Raw genomic sequence first — 19,516 nt, 5'->3', positions numbered from 1 at the left:
GTCCAACAACTTTCCTGCTTCTCTCCAAGCCTCCAGTCTGCTTCCACACTCTGGGATTCAGCTGCAACAAGATAAGTTGCGCTGTCCCAGGACTAGAGTTTCCCCTCATGCTGTGCAGGGACTGCTTCCCCATTATGCTGCTCCAAGACTGCTGAGAAGAGAGAGAAGAAAGAAACAAAGAAAAAGGACAGGCGGAGCAGAGGAGCTCCGAGTCTAATGCCATTTTCCATTTTCTGTTATAGATACTCATACACAATGTCCAAAGTTTTTCTCAGTAGTGATGAATGTAACCTTAACTTCCAAGCTCATTTGTATTAAAATTCAAAAGTTGAAGTGTGACTGAATGATGATTTTGTCATTTATATTCTTAAAGAGCAGGCTCTGAAAGCTTTGCCTGATTACCATCAACTTGCATAGACCATTCCATGCAAAAGGTTAAGAATGAGTAATCACTGGAATAAATCGAAGAGTAAGCCTGCTAAATGCTTAGTCACCACTCACAAATAAATAGGGAGTTGGTAATTATGATACAAATTCATTTAGCAATTACTTTGGTTCCACTTTTGGGTTGATTGGTAAATTCACAGATGATACAAAAATTAGTGGGGTGATAAATAACAGAAGATCGCCAATACAGGAGGATATGGACAGGTTGGCCAAATGGGCTGATCAGTGGCAAATAGAATTTAATCTGGATAAAATGTGAGGTGATGTACTTTGGCAGGACAAGCAAGACAAGGGATACATGGTGAATAGCAAGACTATGGAAAGCACTGAGGGTGAAAGGGCATGGATGTGTGTGTTCATCAGTCCCTTAAATTATCAGGACGGATAGAATATAGAACATTACAGCGCAGTACAGGCCCTTCGGCCCTCGATGTTGTGCCGACCTATCATACTAATCTGAAGCCCATCTAACCTACACTATTCCATGTACATCCATATGCTTATCCAATGACGACTTAAGTGTACTTAAAAGTTGGCGAATCTACAACCGTTGCAGGCAAAGCATTCCATACCCTTACTACTCTCTGAGTAAATAAACTACCTCTGACATCTGTCCTATATCTATTACCCCTCAATTTAAAGCTGTGCCCCCTCGTGCTCGGCATCACCATACTTGGAAAAAGGCTCTCCCATCCACCTTATCTAACCCTCTGCTTATCTTATATTAAGTCACCTCTCAACCTTCTTCTCTCTAACGAAAACAGCCTCAAGTCCCTCAGCCTTTCCTCATAAGACCTTCCCTCCATACCAGGCAACATCCTAGTAAATCTCCTCTGCACCCTTTCCAAAACTTCCACATCCTTCTTATAATGCGGTGACCAGAACTGTACACAATACTCCAAGTGCGGCCGCACTAGAGTTTTGTACAGCTGCAGCATAACCTCCTGGTTCTGGAACTCGATCCCTCTATTAATAAAAGCTAAAACACTGTATGCCTTCTTAACAACCCTGTCAACCTGGGTGGCAACTTTCAAGGATCTGTGTACCTGGACACCGAGACCTCTGCTCAGCTACACTACCAAGAATCTTACCATTAGCCCAGTACTTTGCTTTCTGGTTTCTCCGACCAAAGTGAATCACCTCACACTTGTCCGCATTAAACTCCATTTGCCACCTCTCAGCCCAGCTCTGCAGCTCATCTATGTCTCTCTGTAACCTGCAACATCCTTCGTCACTATCCACAACTCCACTGACCTTAGTGTCGTCTGCAAATTTATTAACCCACCCTTCTAAGCCCTCATCAAGGTCGTCAATAAAAATGACGAACAGCAGTGGACTCAACACTGACCCTTGCGGTACACCCCTGGTAACTGGACTCCAGGATGAACATTTCCCATCAACCATCACCCTCTGTCTTCTTTCAGCAAGCCAATTACTGATCCAAACTGTTACATCTCCCACAATCCCATTCTTCCACATTTTGTACAATAGTCTACTGTGGGGAACCCTATCGCGCACCTTGCTGAAATCCATATACACTACATCAACCGGTTTACTCTCATCTACCTGTTTGGTCACCTTCTCAAAGAACTCAATAAGGTTTGTGAGGCACGACCTATCCTTCATAAAACCATGCTGACTATTCCTAATCAAATTATTATTTTCTAGATGATTATAAATCCTATCTCTTATAACCTTTTCCAACACTTTACCAACAACTGAAGTAAGCTCACTGGTCTATAATTACCTGGGTTGTCTCTACTCCCCTTCTTGAACAGGGGAACCACATTTGCTACCCTCCAGTCTTCTGGCACTATTGCTGTAGACAATGCCAAAGGCTCAGCAATCTCCTCCCAGGCTTCCCAGAGGATCCTAGGATAAATCCCATCTGGCCCAGGGGACTTATCTATTTTCACACTCTGCAGGATTTCTAATTCCTCTTCCTTGTGAACCTCAATCACACCTAGGAAAAAATGAGGACTGCAGATGCTGGAGATTAGGGCTGAAGAAGAAGGGCTCATGCCTAAAACGTCGATTCTCCTGCTCCTTGGATGCTGGCTGACCTACTGCGCTTTTCCAGCAACACATTTTCAGCTCAATCACACCTAGTCTAGTAGCCTGCATCTCAGTAATCTCCTCAACAATATTGTCATTTTCTAGAGTGAATACTGTCGAAAAATATTCATTAAGTGCTTCCCCTATCTGCTCTGACTCCACGCACAGCTTCCCACTACTATCCTTGATTGGCCCTAATCTTACTCTCATCATTCTTTTATTCCTTAAATACCTATAGAAAGCCTCAGGGTTTACCCTGATCCTATCTGCCAACAACCTCTCATGTCTCCTCCTGGCTCTTCTGAGCTCTCTTTTCAGGTCTTTCCTGGCTACCTTGTAACCCTCAAGTGCCCTAACTGAGCCTTCACATCTTATCCTAACGTAAGCCTTCTCATTCCTCTTGACCAGAGTTTCCATTTCCTTTGTAAACCACGGCACTCGCGCTCTATAGCTGCCTCCCTGCCTGACAGGGAACAGTATGTACTTATCTAGGACACACAAGAGCTTTTCCTTGAATAAGTTCCACATTTCTAATGTGCCCATCCCCTGCAGTTTCCTTCCCCATCCTATGCTTCCTAAATCTTGCCTAATGGATAAAGTGGTTCAGCAGGCATGTGGGATATTTGCCTTTATTAGTTGAGGCATAGAGTTTAAGAGTGGGGAGTTTATGTTGGAACTATATAAGACATTGATTAGGTCACAGCTACTGTATTATATGCAGTTCTCAAATCCACAGAGATGTGATAGCACTGAAAGGGTACAGGACAAATCTATGAGGATGTTGCCTGGAGAGTTTTTGTAATGAACACATACTGGAGTTGTTTTCCTTGGAACAGAGTAGACTGGTGCAGGGAAAGGCATGATTGAGGGGCAATTTTACTGAGTAGAGAGATTAATGATTGGAGGCACAGATTTAAAGGTAAGGGGCAGTAGGTTTAAAGAGAATGGGGGAAAATAGTTCACACTGAGTGGTGGTGCTAAATTGGAACTCTCTGCCTGTAAAAGAATTAAAAAAACTGAAGCTTCTTTTTAAAATAAGGAGCTGTGTTTTTATTTCAGGGAGTCCTATACATGACCAGCAGTGGATAAGATTTTGTTTTGAGGAATTTATTGAGGCAGTCATTTTTGAAAATTTAGTTAGCTAAATGGTTGATTTAAGTTTTATATGTTTGATATATGATTTTTTTCCATTGTAACATTATTTTCTAGAGATAATGAAAGATAGTTTATTTTATACATAAGGTGTTATTGAAGGTTCTTTTTTTATGCTGAATGTATTTAAGACCATGTATAAGGTACAGAGAGAGATGGCTAGTAGATTTAGAAAAGCTATTGCACAGCAGGCTCAGTCAAATAGATGAATGACTGTTCAAGGCGGCAGTTCAAAACACTGGAACCAGTGTTCTAATGAAAATGATTAATAGGGTTGTCACTTGGATTTTATGTTAGTGAATTGGGGGGGGGGGGGGGGAAGGGAAGGTGAAATCAACAGGAAGTATGAAGGTAAATAGGAAAGAAAGCAGCATGTGTGCAGGAGGCTTTAACTACATCAGACTATGAAAGAAGGAAAAGTCAGGAGATATTACTAATGGAGATGTAAGAATTCAAACAGAAGGTATAAAAACTAGCACAAAGACACTTTATCTGAATGGTTGTTGCATTCAAAACAAGGTAGATGAGTTAACGGTGCAAATCATCGCGAATGAATGTGATTTAATAGCTATTATGGAAACGTGGTTGTAGGATGGTCACAACGGGGACTTAAGTATTCAGGAGTATCAGACTATTCAGAACGACAGACAGGAAGATAAGGGAGGTGGTGTAGCTCTGATATTTAAGGATGACATCAGAACAGTGGTGAGAGATGATACAGGTTCTATGGAGAATAAAGTTGAATCCATTTTGATAGACATTAGAAATTCTAAGAAATCACTGATAGGCGTAGTCTGTAGACCACCAAAAAATATCACAATGAGATGGGCAATAAACAAAAAAAATCTAATGCCTGTAAAAGTGGTACTGCAATTTTCAGGAGTTTTTTAATCTACATGTCGATTGGTCAAACCAGGTCCAGTCAGGGCAGCCTTGAGGAGGAGTTCATCGAATGCATCCACGATAGTTTTCTTGAACGGTATATAATGGAACAGTCGAGGAAAGGAGCCATCCTAGATCTAGTCCTGTGTAATGCGACAGGAATTAATGATCGTATAGTTATGGATCTTCTTGGATCCATATTATGGTTGAATTTAGAATAAAAGCTAATACAACAGCCCTGTGTCTAAACAAAGGAGACTACAATATGATGAGGAAGGAATTGGCCTAAAGTAGACTAGAAACAAAAACTTTATGGCGGGACAGTTGACGAATAGTGAAAGACTTTCAAAGTAACTTTTCAAAATGCTCAGCAGAAGTATATACCAGTGAAAAGGAAGAACTTTAGTAATAGGGGTAATCTGACAAGAATGTCAAAGGAAATAAGGGAGGCGATCAAATTGAAAGACAAGGCATACAAAATGGCAAAGACCAGTGGGAAACCAGAAGATTGGGAAAACTTTAAAGGTCAACAGAAAGCCACAAAAAAGCTATAAAGAATAGTAAGATAGATTATGAGTAAACTGGCTCAGAATATAAAAACAGATGGCAAAAGTTTCTACAAATACATGAAACCAGAAAGCGCGGTTAAGGTTTCCAGTAGCTCAGTGGTTAGCACTGCTGCCTCACAGCACCAGTGTCCCAGGTTTGATTCTGGCCCCGGGCGACTGTCTGTGTGGAGTTTACACATTCTCCCAGTGTCTGTGTGGGTTTCCTCCAGATGTTCCGGTTTCCTCCCACAGTCCAAAGATGTGCAGGTTAGGTGAATTGGCTATGCTAAATTGCCCATAGTGTTAGGTGTAGAGGAATGGGTTTGGGTGGGTTGCTCTTTGGAGGGTCGGTGTGGACTTGTTGGGCCGAAAGGTCTGTTTCTATGCTGTAGGGAATCTAATCAAAACATTGGTCTTTTAGAGCTCCTGGGGTCAAATTGTTTCAGGTTGAGAGGTTATTTGGAAAATGATTGATTAAATTAGATTGACTACAATCTGGGAACAGCCCCTTTGGCACAACAAATCCACACCAAACCTCCAAAGAGTAATCCACCCAGACCCATTTCCCTCTGACTAATGCACCTAATACCATGGGCAATTTCACATGGCCAGTTCACCTGACCTGCACATCTTTGGATTGTGGGAGGAAACCAGAGCATCCGGAGGAAACCCAGGCAGTCATAAGGAGAATGTATAACCTCCACACAGTCGCCTGAGGAGGAAATTGAACCCGGGTCCCTGGCACCGTGAGGCAACAGTGCTAATCACTGAGCCAGCCATGCCACCCAATATCAGATTCTATTTGGACAGGAGGCTGTACTGGGATGGGAGCGGGTGATGGAGTTGCAGTGGTTAGGGGTGTTTGTGGGGGGAGGGAGTGGATGGAATGCAGGACCGTTCATGGAGGAGGCTAAGGCTCCCAGTGACTCCGGTATGGCGGGGCATAACCCTGTAAACTGGCTTTCCGGCTGGGAGTGCCAGTGCCTGGACAGAGATGTGGATAAGAAAGGTTAGGGGAAACCTCGTGCTCGCGCTCCCCCGGGGAAATCTCAGACTGTTTCCTGGCAAGGAGAAGGAAAACTCTGGTTTCAAAATTCCACTACCTTACGGTCAGACCCACTAGTGGGAAAGGCTTCAGGAGTAAACCTCGAGGTAAAATTTAGAGCCAGGGCCCCAAGGCAGTTAGTCATTATCAACAACTTCATTCTGACAGCTCCTGCAACAGCGCTGGTACCAAACGGTAATGGCTTTGCTGTTCCTTTTGATTAGCAGTGTCATGGAAAGGGGGCACGTACTTGCACCCTACCATCACGGCACTGGAGGGGACACTTTAAGCTTCGCTCACAGCGTCAACACAACATGGGGAGCAGCAGATACCAATTTTAAGTCATCGCCAGATCAGCATAGAGCGCGATTGTTCTCGACAGTAGGAAGGATTTTCAAATCCCACAAGACAGCTATCACCCACCTCAAGCTGGGCAGCCCCCATCCAGTAAGGTGCTATCCTGACACAATCTGCTATCCCCATTGGATAATTCCTAATCCCCATGCATCCAAACAGCAGATTGCATCACCGCACCAAGCAACAAAAGAAAACAACAAAAAGGGACAGGATGTACATGTATTTGGAAAGGCAAGGACCGATTCGAGATAGTCAACATAGCTTTGTGCATGGGAAATCATATCTCACAAACCTGATTGAGTTTTTTGAAGAAGTAACAAAGAAGATTGATGAGGACAGAGCAGTATATGCGATCTATATGGACTTAAGTAAGGCGTTCGACAAGGTTCCCCGTGGGAGACTGATTAGCTAGATTAGATGTCATGGAATACAGGGAGAACTGGCTCAAAAGGTGGTGGTGGAGGGTTGTTATTCAGACTGGAGGCCTGTGACCAGTGGAGCGCCACAAGGATCGGTGCTGGGACCTCTACTTTTTATCATTTGCATAAATGATTTGGATGCAAGCATAAAAGGTACAGTTAGTAAGTTTGCAGGTGACACCAAAATTGGAGGTGTAGTGGACAGCGAAGAGGGTTACCTCAGATTACAACAGAATCTGGACCAGATGGCCCAATGGGCTAAGTGGCAGATGGAGTTTAACTCAGATAAATGCGAGGTGCTGCATTTTGGGAAAGCAAATCTTAGCAGGACTTATACTCTTAATGGTAAGGTCCTCGGGAGTGTTGCTGAACAAAGAGACCTTGGAGTGCAGGTTCATATCTCCTTGAAAGTGGAGTTGCAGGTAGATAGGATAGTGAAGAAGGCATTTGGTATGCCTGGTCAGAGTATTGAGTACAGGAGTTGGGAGGTCATGTTGCGGCTGTACAGAACATTGGTTAGGCCACTGTTGGAATATTGCGTGCAATTCTGGTCCCCTTCCTATCAGAAAGACATTGTGAAACGTGAAAGGGTTCAGAAAAGATTTAAGGATGTTGCCAGGGTTGGAGGATCTGAGCTACAGGGAGAGGTTGAGGGGTGACCTTAGAGGTTTACAAAATTATGAGGGGCATGGATAGGATAAATAGGTAAAATATTTTCCCTAGGGTGGGGGAGTCCAGAACTAGAGGGCATAAGTTTAGGGTGAGAGGGGAAAGATATTAAAGAGACGGAAGGGGCAACTTTTTCATGCAGAGGATGGTACGTGTATGGAATGAGCTGCCAAAGGATGTGGTGGAGGCTGGTACAATTGCAACATTTAAGAGGAATTTGGATGGGTATATGAATAGGAAGGGTTTGGAAGGATATGGGCTGGGTGCTGGCAGGTGGGACTAGATTGGGTTGGGATACCTGGTTTGCATGAACAGGTTGGACCGAAGGGTCTGTTTCCATGCTGTACATCTCTATGACTCTATGACTCTAAGAGACCAGCTCTAAAACTGGGAAGTTGGAACGTCCGGACAATGGTGACCGGCCTCTCTGAAAACTTGCAGGACGTCAGCGACTCTAGGAAATCAGCTTTCATATATAAAGAGACTCAACGTGAACATTTCACTTCAGGAAACAAGGCTGGCAGAGGCAGGCTCACTGAAAGAGAAGGCTGGGAAAGGGCTCTGATGAGCCCAGAGAACATGGGGCCAGTTTTGCAGTAAGAAAACAGCCTGATGAACATATTAGAACCAGGCAGCAATGGCTCAGAGCGACTCATGACTCTTCGCCTCAACACCACCGCAGGCCTAATTACCCTTGTCTGTATGTATGGCCTGACTCTGTCCTCCACGTCAAACACAAAGGATGAGTTCTACAACAATCTTGCACCCCTCATTAGCAGCATCCCTAGGAAGAGCAACTTGTTCTTCTGGGCAATTTCAACCCCAGAATGGGTGCAGACCACGACTTGTCTCTCTCCTACCTTGAGCATTTTGGTGTGGGCAAAATGACCGAGAATGGAAATGTGCAGTTAGATGAATTGGCTATACTAAATTGCCGTAGTGTTAGGGACAGGGGTAAATGTAGGGGAATGGGTCTGGGTGGGTTGTGTTTCGGTGGGTCGGTATGGACTTATTGGGCCAAAGGGCCTGTTTCCACACTGTAAGTAATCTTAAAAAAAATCTCATGCTGGCTTTCCCAACACGTACACTGCTCACACAGCGGAGACTGCCATGTCCACCGCACAGAAGATGGCCACATCCCAAAGGATATCCTCTATGGAAAGCTTGCATTCGGAAAGAGACCCACTGGGCGCCCCAGCTCCTCTACAAGAATGTCTGCATGAGGGGCATGAAGATGTTTGATATCGTTACAGAGTCCTAGGAAAGGCTTGCAGCTGACCACATGAGATAAACATCCTGAACCAACACCTCAAAATTGGGAAGAAGCTGATGACCACTGCAGCAGACAAGCTGTTACACAGGAAGGAGTGCAGCAGTCAACAACCACAGATGTGACCTCTGTGACCAGGACTGTGACTCCAGCATTGGGCTCTTCAGTCACAAGCGACGTTGCATCAGGGAAGCAGATAACTAAAACAACAAGGATGCAACCCATGGTCAGCCATGACTGAAAGAGGCCTCGGAAATCAGGTCTTTTAGAGGATGAGAAGGGGGACTTAATAATGGAATATGAGGAAATGACCAAGTTATTGAACAGGTATCTTGTACCAGTCTTTACAGTGAAGGACACAAATAACATGCCAGTAATTGACAAGAAGACTAAGGTGAGTGAGGATTGATTATTATCATGGAAGAGATAATGTTGGGCAGACTAATGGATCTAAGGATAGACATGTCTCCTGGCACTGATGAAATGCATCCCAGGATACTAAGAGATGGTAGGAGAAATAGCAAATGCACTCGTGGTACATTTCCAAACTTTACTGGCTCTGGGGCAGTTCCAGCAGATTGGAAATCAGCAAATATGATGCCACTCTGTGAAAAAGGAGGTAGACAAAAGATGGAGAATTATAGAGGCCGGATAGCTTAACTTCTGTATTTGGGAAAATGCTTGAATCTATCACCAAGAAAGAAATATCAAAAGAACTAGATATAAATTGTCCCTTTGGTCAGATGCAGCAGGATATGCTTAACTAATATACTGAAATTCTAAGAAGATGTTATGAGTACAATGGACAACAGGGATTCAGTAAATGTGGTGTACTTAGATTTCCAAAACACATTCCACAAGGTGCTGCATAAGATAATACATGGCATTACAGGCAATGTATTAACATGGATAGAGGATTAGTTAACAGGAAGCATGGAGTGGGGATAAAGGAGTGTTTTTCTGGTTGGCGATCAGTGGTGACCCTCAGGGATTAGCTGGGACTGCAATTATTTACAAGTTACATTGATGATTTGGAGTTGGGGACCACTGCACTGCGTCAAAGTTTGCAAAGTGTGCAGAGGACTCTGAAAATTTGCAAATGGATATGGATACTTTAAGTGAGTGGGCAAAGGTCTGGCAGATGGGAGTATAATGTTGATAAATGTGAAGTCATCCATTTTGGTAGGAATAACAGTAAAATGACTTACTTGAAAGGCAAAAAAATTGAAGCATAGTGCTCTGCAGAGGGACCTTTGCAGGTGTATTAGGCAATTAAGGCAAATGGAAGTTTGTATTTCATTGCTAAAGACGTTATGTTTAAAAGCAGGGAGGTTACATTGCAGCTGTATTGAATTCTGATGATGAGGATATGGGCCTCTGGGAGGTAGGGCAAAATGGCTTCTGCAAGGTGCACAAAACAGCTTCTGCATTCCTAAATTAGATTGCACTGGGCCAGACAGAAACCGCAGACTGATGTAATTCCAATAAAAAAACAGAAATAATGTTTGGGAGATAGGACAAAATGATTCCCATATGGAAATTCTATAGTTAATCCTTAAAGCTATTTAAATAACTAACCACATTTGCAAGCTGCGAGATGAGGAAATACGAACCACACCTGCAAACTGAGAGTCTATGTAGAGGAAATACTAAATCACATTTTGCAAGCTGTGAAAAGGTGACATAAGCCTGAATCAATATCATTGGTTCAAATGACTACCCATGAATTAATTATAATTATTTTTTGGTTATAACTGTGTGATCATATTCCATGTCTGATGATGATAAATGTACATAAACCTTATGCAAACTCTAAGGTTGTTGGATTCTTTTGATTGTCAAGAAGTTTTCATACTTCTGGACGAATCAGAGTCTGCCAATCCAACACTGTAACATACAATAAACAATTGTTTGCATGTTAGACAAAGAGTCGTTTACAGGTGTATTAATTGACCAATTGTGGAACCAAGTGACTTATAGATCTTCATAATCAGTGATGCCATACCTTGAGTATTGCATGCAGTTTTGGTCTCCTTACCTAAGAGATGTACTGACACGAGAGAGAGTGCAGAGGAGGTTCACTAGGCTGATTCCAGAGTTGAGAGAGTTGGCTTATGAGGAAAGACTGATATACTGGGATTATATTCATCGGAATTTAAAAGAATGGGGGCAGTGGGGGTTCGTATAAAAACATATAAAATTATTAAGGGAATAGATAAGATAGAAGCAGAGAGGATGTGTCCACTGGGGGGGGGATTTGAAACTAGAAAAAGAGGATTTTGCCTTAAAATTAGAGGGAGCAGATTTAGGGCTGAATTGAGGAAGAACTTAAGAACTTCTTCACCCAAAGTGTTGTGAATCTGTGGGATTCTCTATCCAGTGAAGTAGTTGAGGCTTCCTCATAGATGTTTTAAAAACTAGAATAGGTAATGTTTTGAACAGTAAAGAAAATAATGGTTATGATGAGAGGTTGGGTAAATGGAACTGACGCAACAGAAAGATCAGCCATGATCTTATTGAATGGCAGAGCGGGCTTGAAGGGCCAGATGGCCTACTCCTGATTCTTATGTTCTTACGTAAAAGTTATCAGTGGCTATTTCTCTATCAAATAGATATTCAGCATTTGGAACTGTAAAAAGGGGATTGCATCTCAGAGGAAAATGGAAGGGACAGTCAGTTATTGGACACTTGGAATGATGCTTATGTTAAACAGCATTTGACAAGGTTTCATAGAATAACTGTTATAGGGGATTTTCTGTCAGGGGCATAGACAGGAGATTCTGTAGCAGTAAGCATAAATTTAGGATGGTTTGTTGCTTTCCTGATGTTAGGGTTAAGGATGTCTCTCAATATTTCAAACATATTGTTAATTGGGAGATTGGGAAGCCAGAAATTATTGCACACATTGGTAGGAATGACATTTTTGGGGAAAAAATTTAAAAGATTAGGTAGAAAATTAAAAGTAATTTATACTTGTAATTTCTGGTTTACTCTCAATGTCATAATCATATGAGGGAAGGAACAAAAGGTTGAAGGAGATAGATCAATGGCTGAAGAGCTGGTGTATTGTTCAGGGATTCAGGTTTTTGGACAATTAGAATGTCTTTTGAGATGGAAAAGACCTGTTCGAAAAGGATAGGGTCTAACCTAAATTAGAAAGGGATGAATATTTTAGCAGAGAGATTTTATATTGACAGATGGTAGCAATGTGAAGTAGCAGCGTGAACAGAAGGATTGATGGGAAAAGTTCGAATGTGAGGCAAGCATGTCAATTGGAAAAGTGTCAGAATATGGAGTAACTCTGAAACAAATGCAATTTAGTTCTTCAAAATTAAAAGGGGTGGTGCTGGAATATTATTCCTGCTGAAGTGCTTATGTCCAAAACGTCAACTGTCTTGCTCCTCGGATGCTGCCTGACCTGCTGTACTTTTCCAGCACCACCCCGTTTCGACTCTGACTCTCCAGCATTTGCTATCTTCACTTTCTCAGAGATGCATTTATTTCAATGCAAGGGGTCTTACAGGTAACACTGATAAACTCAGTGCATGTTTAAGAATGTAGGATTGGGACATCACAGCTATTACAGAAACTTGGCTGAGAGAAGGATGACTGGCAGCTCAATATTCCAGGTTTTAGATGCTACAAGGAGGATAGAAAAAGAGGCAAGAAGGGGTGAGGTGGCATTTTGATTAAGGAATACATTACTGCTGTAACAGGGCAAGATTTTTCCGGAAACAAAACATCCAGTGAAAATACATGGATAAAAATAAGAAGGAAAAGATCACTTTGATGGGATTGTATGAAATGTCCTGTGACAATACTGCTCTTTTAACAAGGTTTATTGTCCTTGTTTTGTTTTCTCAGAGGGGTCATAAAAATGCATAGATTCCGAAATGTCTGGGCTTGTCTACTTGAAACTTTGAAATTTTTAAACAAATTTGTATAGTGGTCAATTCTGCCAGCTCATCTTTTCTCTAGTTTGATTTGAACAAGCAGATCATTTTGAAGCTGCTGGACCCAAAGAAGCAAGTCCATGCTGATCCTCCCTTTGTCTGACATCTCTCCTGCAAGATCCTGTGTTTGATTTTTAACTTTTCTTCCCCAAGGGGTGTTTATGGTGATTGTTGCAAGTATTTGGAATGCATCACTAAGTTGGGATAGTCTGTTGGGTTTTCGGATAGATTAGGTTATTCTATATTCTGTTCTCTTTTGTTAGTGTTTTAATCGGTAATCTTGCAAATAAATTGTTTCGTTTACAAGTGGTTGGGCCAGCTACAATACTCCTGTTATAGCCACCTGCTATAACAAGTGGCAAAATTAGAGTCCGGGGTACTTTCTTGAAATGTTTCGAGGGTGTCTGGTCCATAACAGTCCCGCAATAGTGAGAGAGAAATTGAGAAAGAAATACATAGAACTGAGAAACAAACATATGAGATGTATGTAAGCATAATAAGGTTTATGGTGGGATTTTAATTTTCCAAACATTGAGTGGTGCTACCATAAGTGTTAAGATTTGGATGGTGAAAAATGTCTTAAATGTGGGGGAAGGACACCAGTTCGACTGGGACAACAGATCCATCCAAGGACAGGCCAAACAGAGACGTGCACAGGAATTCATCACTGGAGCTTCATCAATAAACACATTGATTTAAACCCTATTTGCCATCCTCTGAGAAAAAGAACTGGAAGTGATATCAACCACCTTAAACTATGACACATAAATAAAGTGTGACGTAACACAAGCAATTGACCAGAGGCTCATTGATGTAAACTAGTAAAGATGAAACCTCTGAAAACAGATGGAGTCAGAGATATACAGCATGGAAACAGACCCTTCAGTCCAACCCGAACGTGCCGACCAGATATCCCAACCCAATCTAGTGCCACCTGCCAGCACCCGGCCTATACCCCTCCAAACCCTTCCTATTCATATACCCATCCAAATGCCTCTTAAATGTTGCAATTGTACCAGCCTCCACCACTTCCTCTGGCAACTCATTACATACATGTACCACCCTCTGCGTGAAAAAACTCCCCCTTAGGTCTCTTTTATATCTTTCCCCTCTCACCCTAAACCTATGCCCTCTAGTTCTGAACTCACCCACCCAGGGAAAAGACTTTGTCTATTTATCCTATCCATGCCCCTCCTAATTTTGTAAACCTCTATAAGGTCGCCCCTCAGCCTTCGACGCTCCAGGGAAAAACTGTTCAGCCTCTCCCTGTAGCTCAGATCCTCCAACCCTGGCAACATCCTTGCAAATCTTTTCTGAACCCTTTCAAGTTTCACAACATCTTATCGATAGGAAGGAGACCAGAATTGCACGCAATACTCCAAGTCTTCCAACTCAGCAAGCAAATTTATAACCTGAACCTCAACCTGAGCTACAAATTTTCTCAAAAATCCCAAAGTCATCATGTGTTCAAGAAAATAACAAATAGAGCAAGAGGGAAACTAGAGAGGGGTAGGGCCTCAAAGATCAATAAAGTAATCTTTCTCGTGAACCCCAGGAGATGGAGAGATACTAAAATGAATATTTTGCGTCAATTTTCACTGTCTGAAAGAAATGGAATCTAGAGAATGCAGAAGGATAAATTGTTGTTTTATAAACAGTTCACATTACAGCAGAGGAAGTCCAGGAGGTCTTAAAAGAATATAAAGGTGGATAATCTATTGGATCCCAGAATATTGTGGGAAGGGAGGAAATTACAGACAGCTTGCAGAAATATTTACATCATCTATAACTATGGGTGCTGTGCCTGACAACTGGAGAGTGGCTAATATTGTACCTTTAAGAAAAGTTGTAAGTAGAAACCAGGGAACTATAGACCAGAGTCTGACTTCAGTGAGTAAGTTGTTGGACATTTAGAGACAAAAAACATTGATTAAGGTAGTCAGCATGGTTTTGTGTAAGGAAAATTGTCTCTCAAACATGATTGAGATTTTTGAGGAGTGTACCAAAAGACTGATGATGGCAGTGCAGTAGCCTTGTTTATTTGGATTTTAGTAAAGCCTTTGACAAGGTTCTGCATGGTGGATTAATTAGAAAAATTAAGTCACATGGGATTCAAGGGAAGCTTGCCAATTGGATACATAATTGGCTAAATGGCAGGAGACTGAGTAATAGCGTCATTGAGGTGTACAACAATGGAAAAAGAACTTTCAGTCAAACTCATCCATGCCATACAGATATGCTAAATTAATCTAATTAATTTGCCAGCACTTGGACTATATCCCTCTCAACCCTTTCTGTTCATATACCCATCCAGATACATTCCGACTGTAATTGTATCAGCCGTCACCACTTCCTCTATCAACTCATTCCACACACACACTCTCCTTTGCATGAAATAGTTGCCTCTTACGTCCCTTTCAAATCTTTCCCTTCTCACCTTAAAGCTATGCCCTCTAGTTCTGGGCCCACCCCCACCCCCAACCCAGGCAAAAGACCTGTCTATTTACCCTATCTATGCTCATCATTTTATAAATCAGTGAAGGGATACTTTTCAGATTGGAGGCCTGTGACCCTGTTCCACAGGGATCAGTTCTAGGTCCTCTTTTGTTTGTGATTTATGAACATGATTTGGTTGAGAATATAGAAGGGAATATAGATAGTATAGTTAGTAAGTTTGCTGACAACACCAAAATTGGTGGACACTGAAGGTGGTTTTCTAAGATTACAAAGGGATCTTGATCAAATGATCAATGGGCCAAAAAAAATGACGATGGAATTCAATCTGGATAAAAGTGAGGTTTTGCATTTGGATACGACAAATAAGGGTAGGGCTTATACAATTAATGGTAGCGTCTTGGGTAGTGTTGTTGAACATAGGCACCCAAGGGTGCAGGTACATAATTCTTTAAAGTTTGTGTCACATATCGACAGGGTAGTTAAAGGCCTTTGGCACGTTTCTCTTCATTGCTCAGTCCTTTGAGTATGGGAGTTGGGAAGTCATGTTGAGATTGTACAGGACATTGGTGAGGCCTTATCTGGAATAGTGTGTCCAGTTCTGATCACTCAGTTACAGGAAGGACATTATCAAACTGGGGTTCAAAAGAGATTTACCAGAATGTTGCCGGATATGGAAGGTTTCAGTAATAAAAGGCTGGATTGGCTGGGACTCCTTTTTTTGGCTGAAGCATAGGTAGCCTGATAGATGTTTATAAAATAATGAGAGGTATACAGTTAATGGTAGTTGTCTTTTCCCTAGGAAGGGCGATTTCAAGACTGGGGTACATTTTTAAAGGTGGAGGAGACAAATTAAAAATGGCATAAAGCGAATTATTTACATTTGAGATGAATTTCCTGAGGAAGTGTTGGATGCAGGTCCAATTACAACATTTGAAAGACATTTGGATAGATATATGAATAGAAAAGCTTTGGAGGGATACGGCCAGGAACAGGCAGGTGGGACAAGTTTGGTTTGGGATTATGTTCAGCACGGATTGGTTTGACCAGAGGGTCTGTTTCCATCCTGTATGATTCTATGACTCTAAGTATTAGAGTCCGAAATCTTCACAACATTTAAGTGTTCAAATATGCACTTGCGATGCTAAAGTCTACAAGGCTATTGGCTCCGTGGAGAAACGTGGGACTAAAAGAGTTAGGAAGTTGTCTTTTCTAGTGCAGGCTTGTCAGGCCAAAGAGCCTTTCTCAGTGCTATAGACCTATGACTCTTAACTTTATCCCACTACGTCAGTCCCCATGTTCGAAATAGCACTTAGAAGCGGAAAAGCACTCCTCCCAGCATTAGCATCAACAATAGTGATTAGCAGGGAGGAAAGCTGGTGTCAAGCTGGGACTGAGGTGCTGGAACTGGAGGTGTGCTTTGGGCAATACAGAATAGTCACAATACTGGGAGTCACTGGGTGGGGGCTTTTAGAAAAGGAGACAGGATGGATGGGATAAAACTAGAAATGAAATGCCAAAAGAGTCAGCGATACAGGAGGGAGAAAAGTTAGGGTAAAGAGCTGGGACTTGCAGATGATGCAAGAGGAAAAGCTGGACCACCTAGAGGAAACCCACACACACACACACACACACACACACACACACAGAACGTGCGAATTCCATACACTGTCACCCAAGGCTGAAATCAAACCCGGAGACTCTGGCACTGAGGCAAAAATGCTAACCACCAAATTACCACACTGCCCATAATTATTGTCTCTGCAAACTATTGAAACATGTTACAACAGTTTTAAAATGTCAAATTATTTGAAATTAAAAATTATTTTAAAAACTTACCTGTCGGCCAATTAAAAACTCACCTCAGTTTGTGACGTCAAAAGGATTCATGAGAAATGTGTCATGCTGTAAACTGTCACTGCCTGTCCCAAAAATAGACTCTGCATCAGGAAGGGATGCTTCTGCAACACCTTGCGGACAAGCTAACTACAGATTTTATCTGGACAGTCAGTAGCAAACACATAATCTAGGTTTAATTTCAAAAGGATGCCACTGTGATTGAAAAAGCTAGAAAAAAAAAGGCAGGATAGAATGTGCGGATTAGGACTGTAAGCTGGAGAAATTACTACTTTAACCACAGATCTTGGAATGAAGAGTTAGTGACTGAAGCAGAAATTTTGTTAGAGGCTAGAATGAACAAAAAGGATCAGAAAGGCACGTAGAATTAAGGATTATTGATTACTGATGATCAGTAGCAAAGAGAGCATGTTAATATGAACAAGTGGTGTCTGTGTTGTTATTTCTGTCTGAATGTGGTGTTAAACAATAATTGATAACAGTAACACAAACATTTGTAGCTGAAGCAAATAAACTAATGGCTGGGAAATACCACCTAAAAATTCAACATTATTCTCAGTTCAGTGTAACCAACCCTACATTAGCCATTGTACTACAGAAAATTGTGAACAAAAGTTGAATTCCACGAGTGGCTGAGATACAGCAATGTGTTTAACGAGTTGTATCAGAAAACTGCCACGGTCATGGTTAAAAAAAAAATCATCTTGCATTTAAGCTTCTATGATTCGATGGATAAATCATCGACTTGAACCATTATTCTAAATATAATAGTAATTTACAATGCAAGGATTTGTACAAGGATTCGTACCTCAAACAACTTAGTCCCTCATTGGGTAGTTCCTACCTAACAGCAAAAAACTGAAGAAAACTTGATCGGACCCTCAACTTCTTGCAGTGGCTACCTCAAATGTGGTGAGGCTAGCTTATTCTCTGGGAAGTCCAAATAAGTGAGAAGAGAAAGTCACCTTAGGAAATATTATATACTTGTTCAAATCAGCAACACCTTGACATGTATTTCATAATAAATCACTCGCTGAAAGTAAAATTCAAAATATTGGATATTAAAAGACTTTATTAAGTTTGGTCAGTACAGGTGAGGGATTTCTGGAAATTGTCACAGAATATGCGTTACAGAGGAAACAACTCTTGTCTAGAAACTGGGTAACAATATACACTAATTCTTGAACACAATCTTGTCATTGGGGAAAATGTACACATATGCATGGTGGAAAAAAAAATTGTAGTTAACAAACTACATAGACTCTGCAAACCTGAATATAGCAAGTAAAACATCCAAACTCCCTTTGGAAAAATAACAGCTGCTACCGCCAAGTTTACATTATCATCACACATACTTGGTACAACCTTCACTTACTGCAGGTCTGTACAAAAGTTGTGGAAAAGGGCCAATAGCTTTTCACGAGATATCTGATGTACACAACAGTCCCCAGTTTTACACAACTTTTCTCCCCAATATTAAAGTTGTAGTAATACATTTTATTCAGATTAAATCATATAAAAATAGCTGAGGTCTACATGTATCAACATCCTTTCAATAACAGCCAATACAATATGATGCTTTAAAAAATTTAAACAGGAGCAACAATTTTACAAGAAAGCAAAAACACAAAAGCTGAATTTTAAACAAAATTACACACTAGCTTCAACAGTCACTGAACAGCCATCAGCCAAATAAAAAGACACTATATAAAAAAGATTGCAAACAACACCTGTTAAATGTTACAAAACTGACCCCTTTGTGCTGACTGAGTCCAACCCATTCTGAATGTGGCGGGAACCCATAGTTCTGGTACCTTTCACAACAAATGGTTTATCTTCCTGAGGGTCATTGATGGAGTCTGTGTCATTTGAGTGCTGAGTAAGAGAGTTCTCGCTACCAGTGGGGGAGTCTACACTCTCATATCCAGCACCTAGCTGATACACGTTACTGCTGCCTACTTGGTCCAACCTTTCTTCACTGTGGTTTGAAAGTTTATTCCCACTGCCTGGAGATGACAGGAAATCATCCTCTGTGCTGCTTAACTCTCTGTAAAGATTGGTCTGGTCTTGAAAGGCAGCTGCAGCTCTCCCTTGTGGGGATGAATCGCCATTGGTTGGTCCATTCACAAGGCGGCTGCAGTCTTTAGTAATGCCTTCCCGTTGCGTAGAAGGCTCAGGGGCTGGAGTCCTACTAGTGCCTGACAGTAACACCTGATGATGCTGCTGTCCTTGAAGTTGAGCCAGCTGCTGGCGTGCCTCCTTCAGCTGCTGCTGCAGAACCATGATAGTGCTTTGCATCCCTTCCACCTCCTCATCAAGCTGGATAATGAAATCATTCAGCTCTATACAGAAATATATATAAAAAATTCACTAAGTGGGAGTTGAGAACCTTTTGAAAACATTAAGAC

General features: G+C 41.7%; 1 protein-coding gene across 3 annotated transcripts in view; it reads right to left on the bottom strand.

Annotated features, from left to right (window-relative positions):
- Positions 1–18,162: 18,162 nt before the first annotated feature.
- The window catches only part of wtap (WT1 associated protein), a 106,771-nt gene continuing 105,417 nt past the window's right edge, over positions 18,163–19,516 (bottom strand). For all 3 annotated transcript variants that reach the window (XM_060831610.1, XM_060831609.1, XM_060831607.1), the window contains exon 8: positions 18,163–19,450. In XM_060831610.1, the coding sequence (XP_060687593.1) occupies positions 18,849–19,450 (602 nt within the window). In that variant the 3' untranslated portion in view covers positions 18,163–18,848. The remainder of the gene's footprint in view (positions 19,451–19,516) is intronic.

This window comes from Hemiscyllium ocellatum, chromosome 10 (assembly GCF_020745735.1).
Source record: "Hemiscyllium ocellatum isolate sHemOce1 chromosome 10, sHemOce1.pat.X.cur, whole genome shotgun sequence".
In the NCBI taxonomy this organism is placed as follows: Eukaryota; Metazoa; Chordata; class Chondrichthyes; order Orectolobiformes; family Hemiscylliidae; genus Hemiscyllium; species Hemiscyllium ocellatum.
This window is presented reverse-complemented; position numbering and strand designations above follow the sequence as displayed.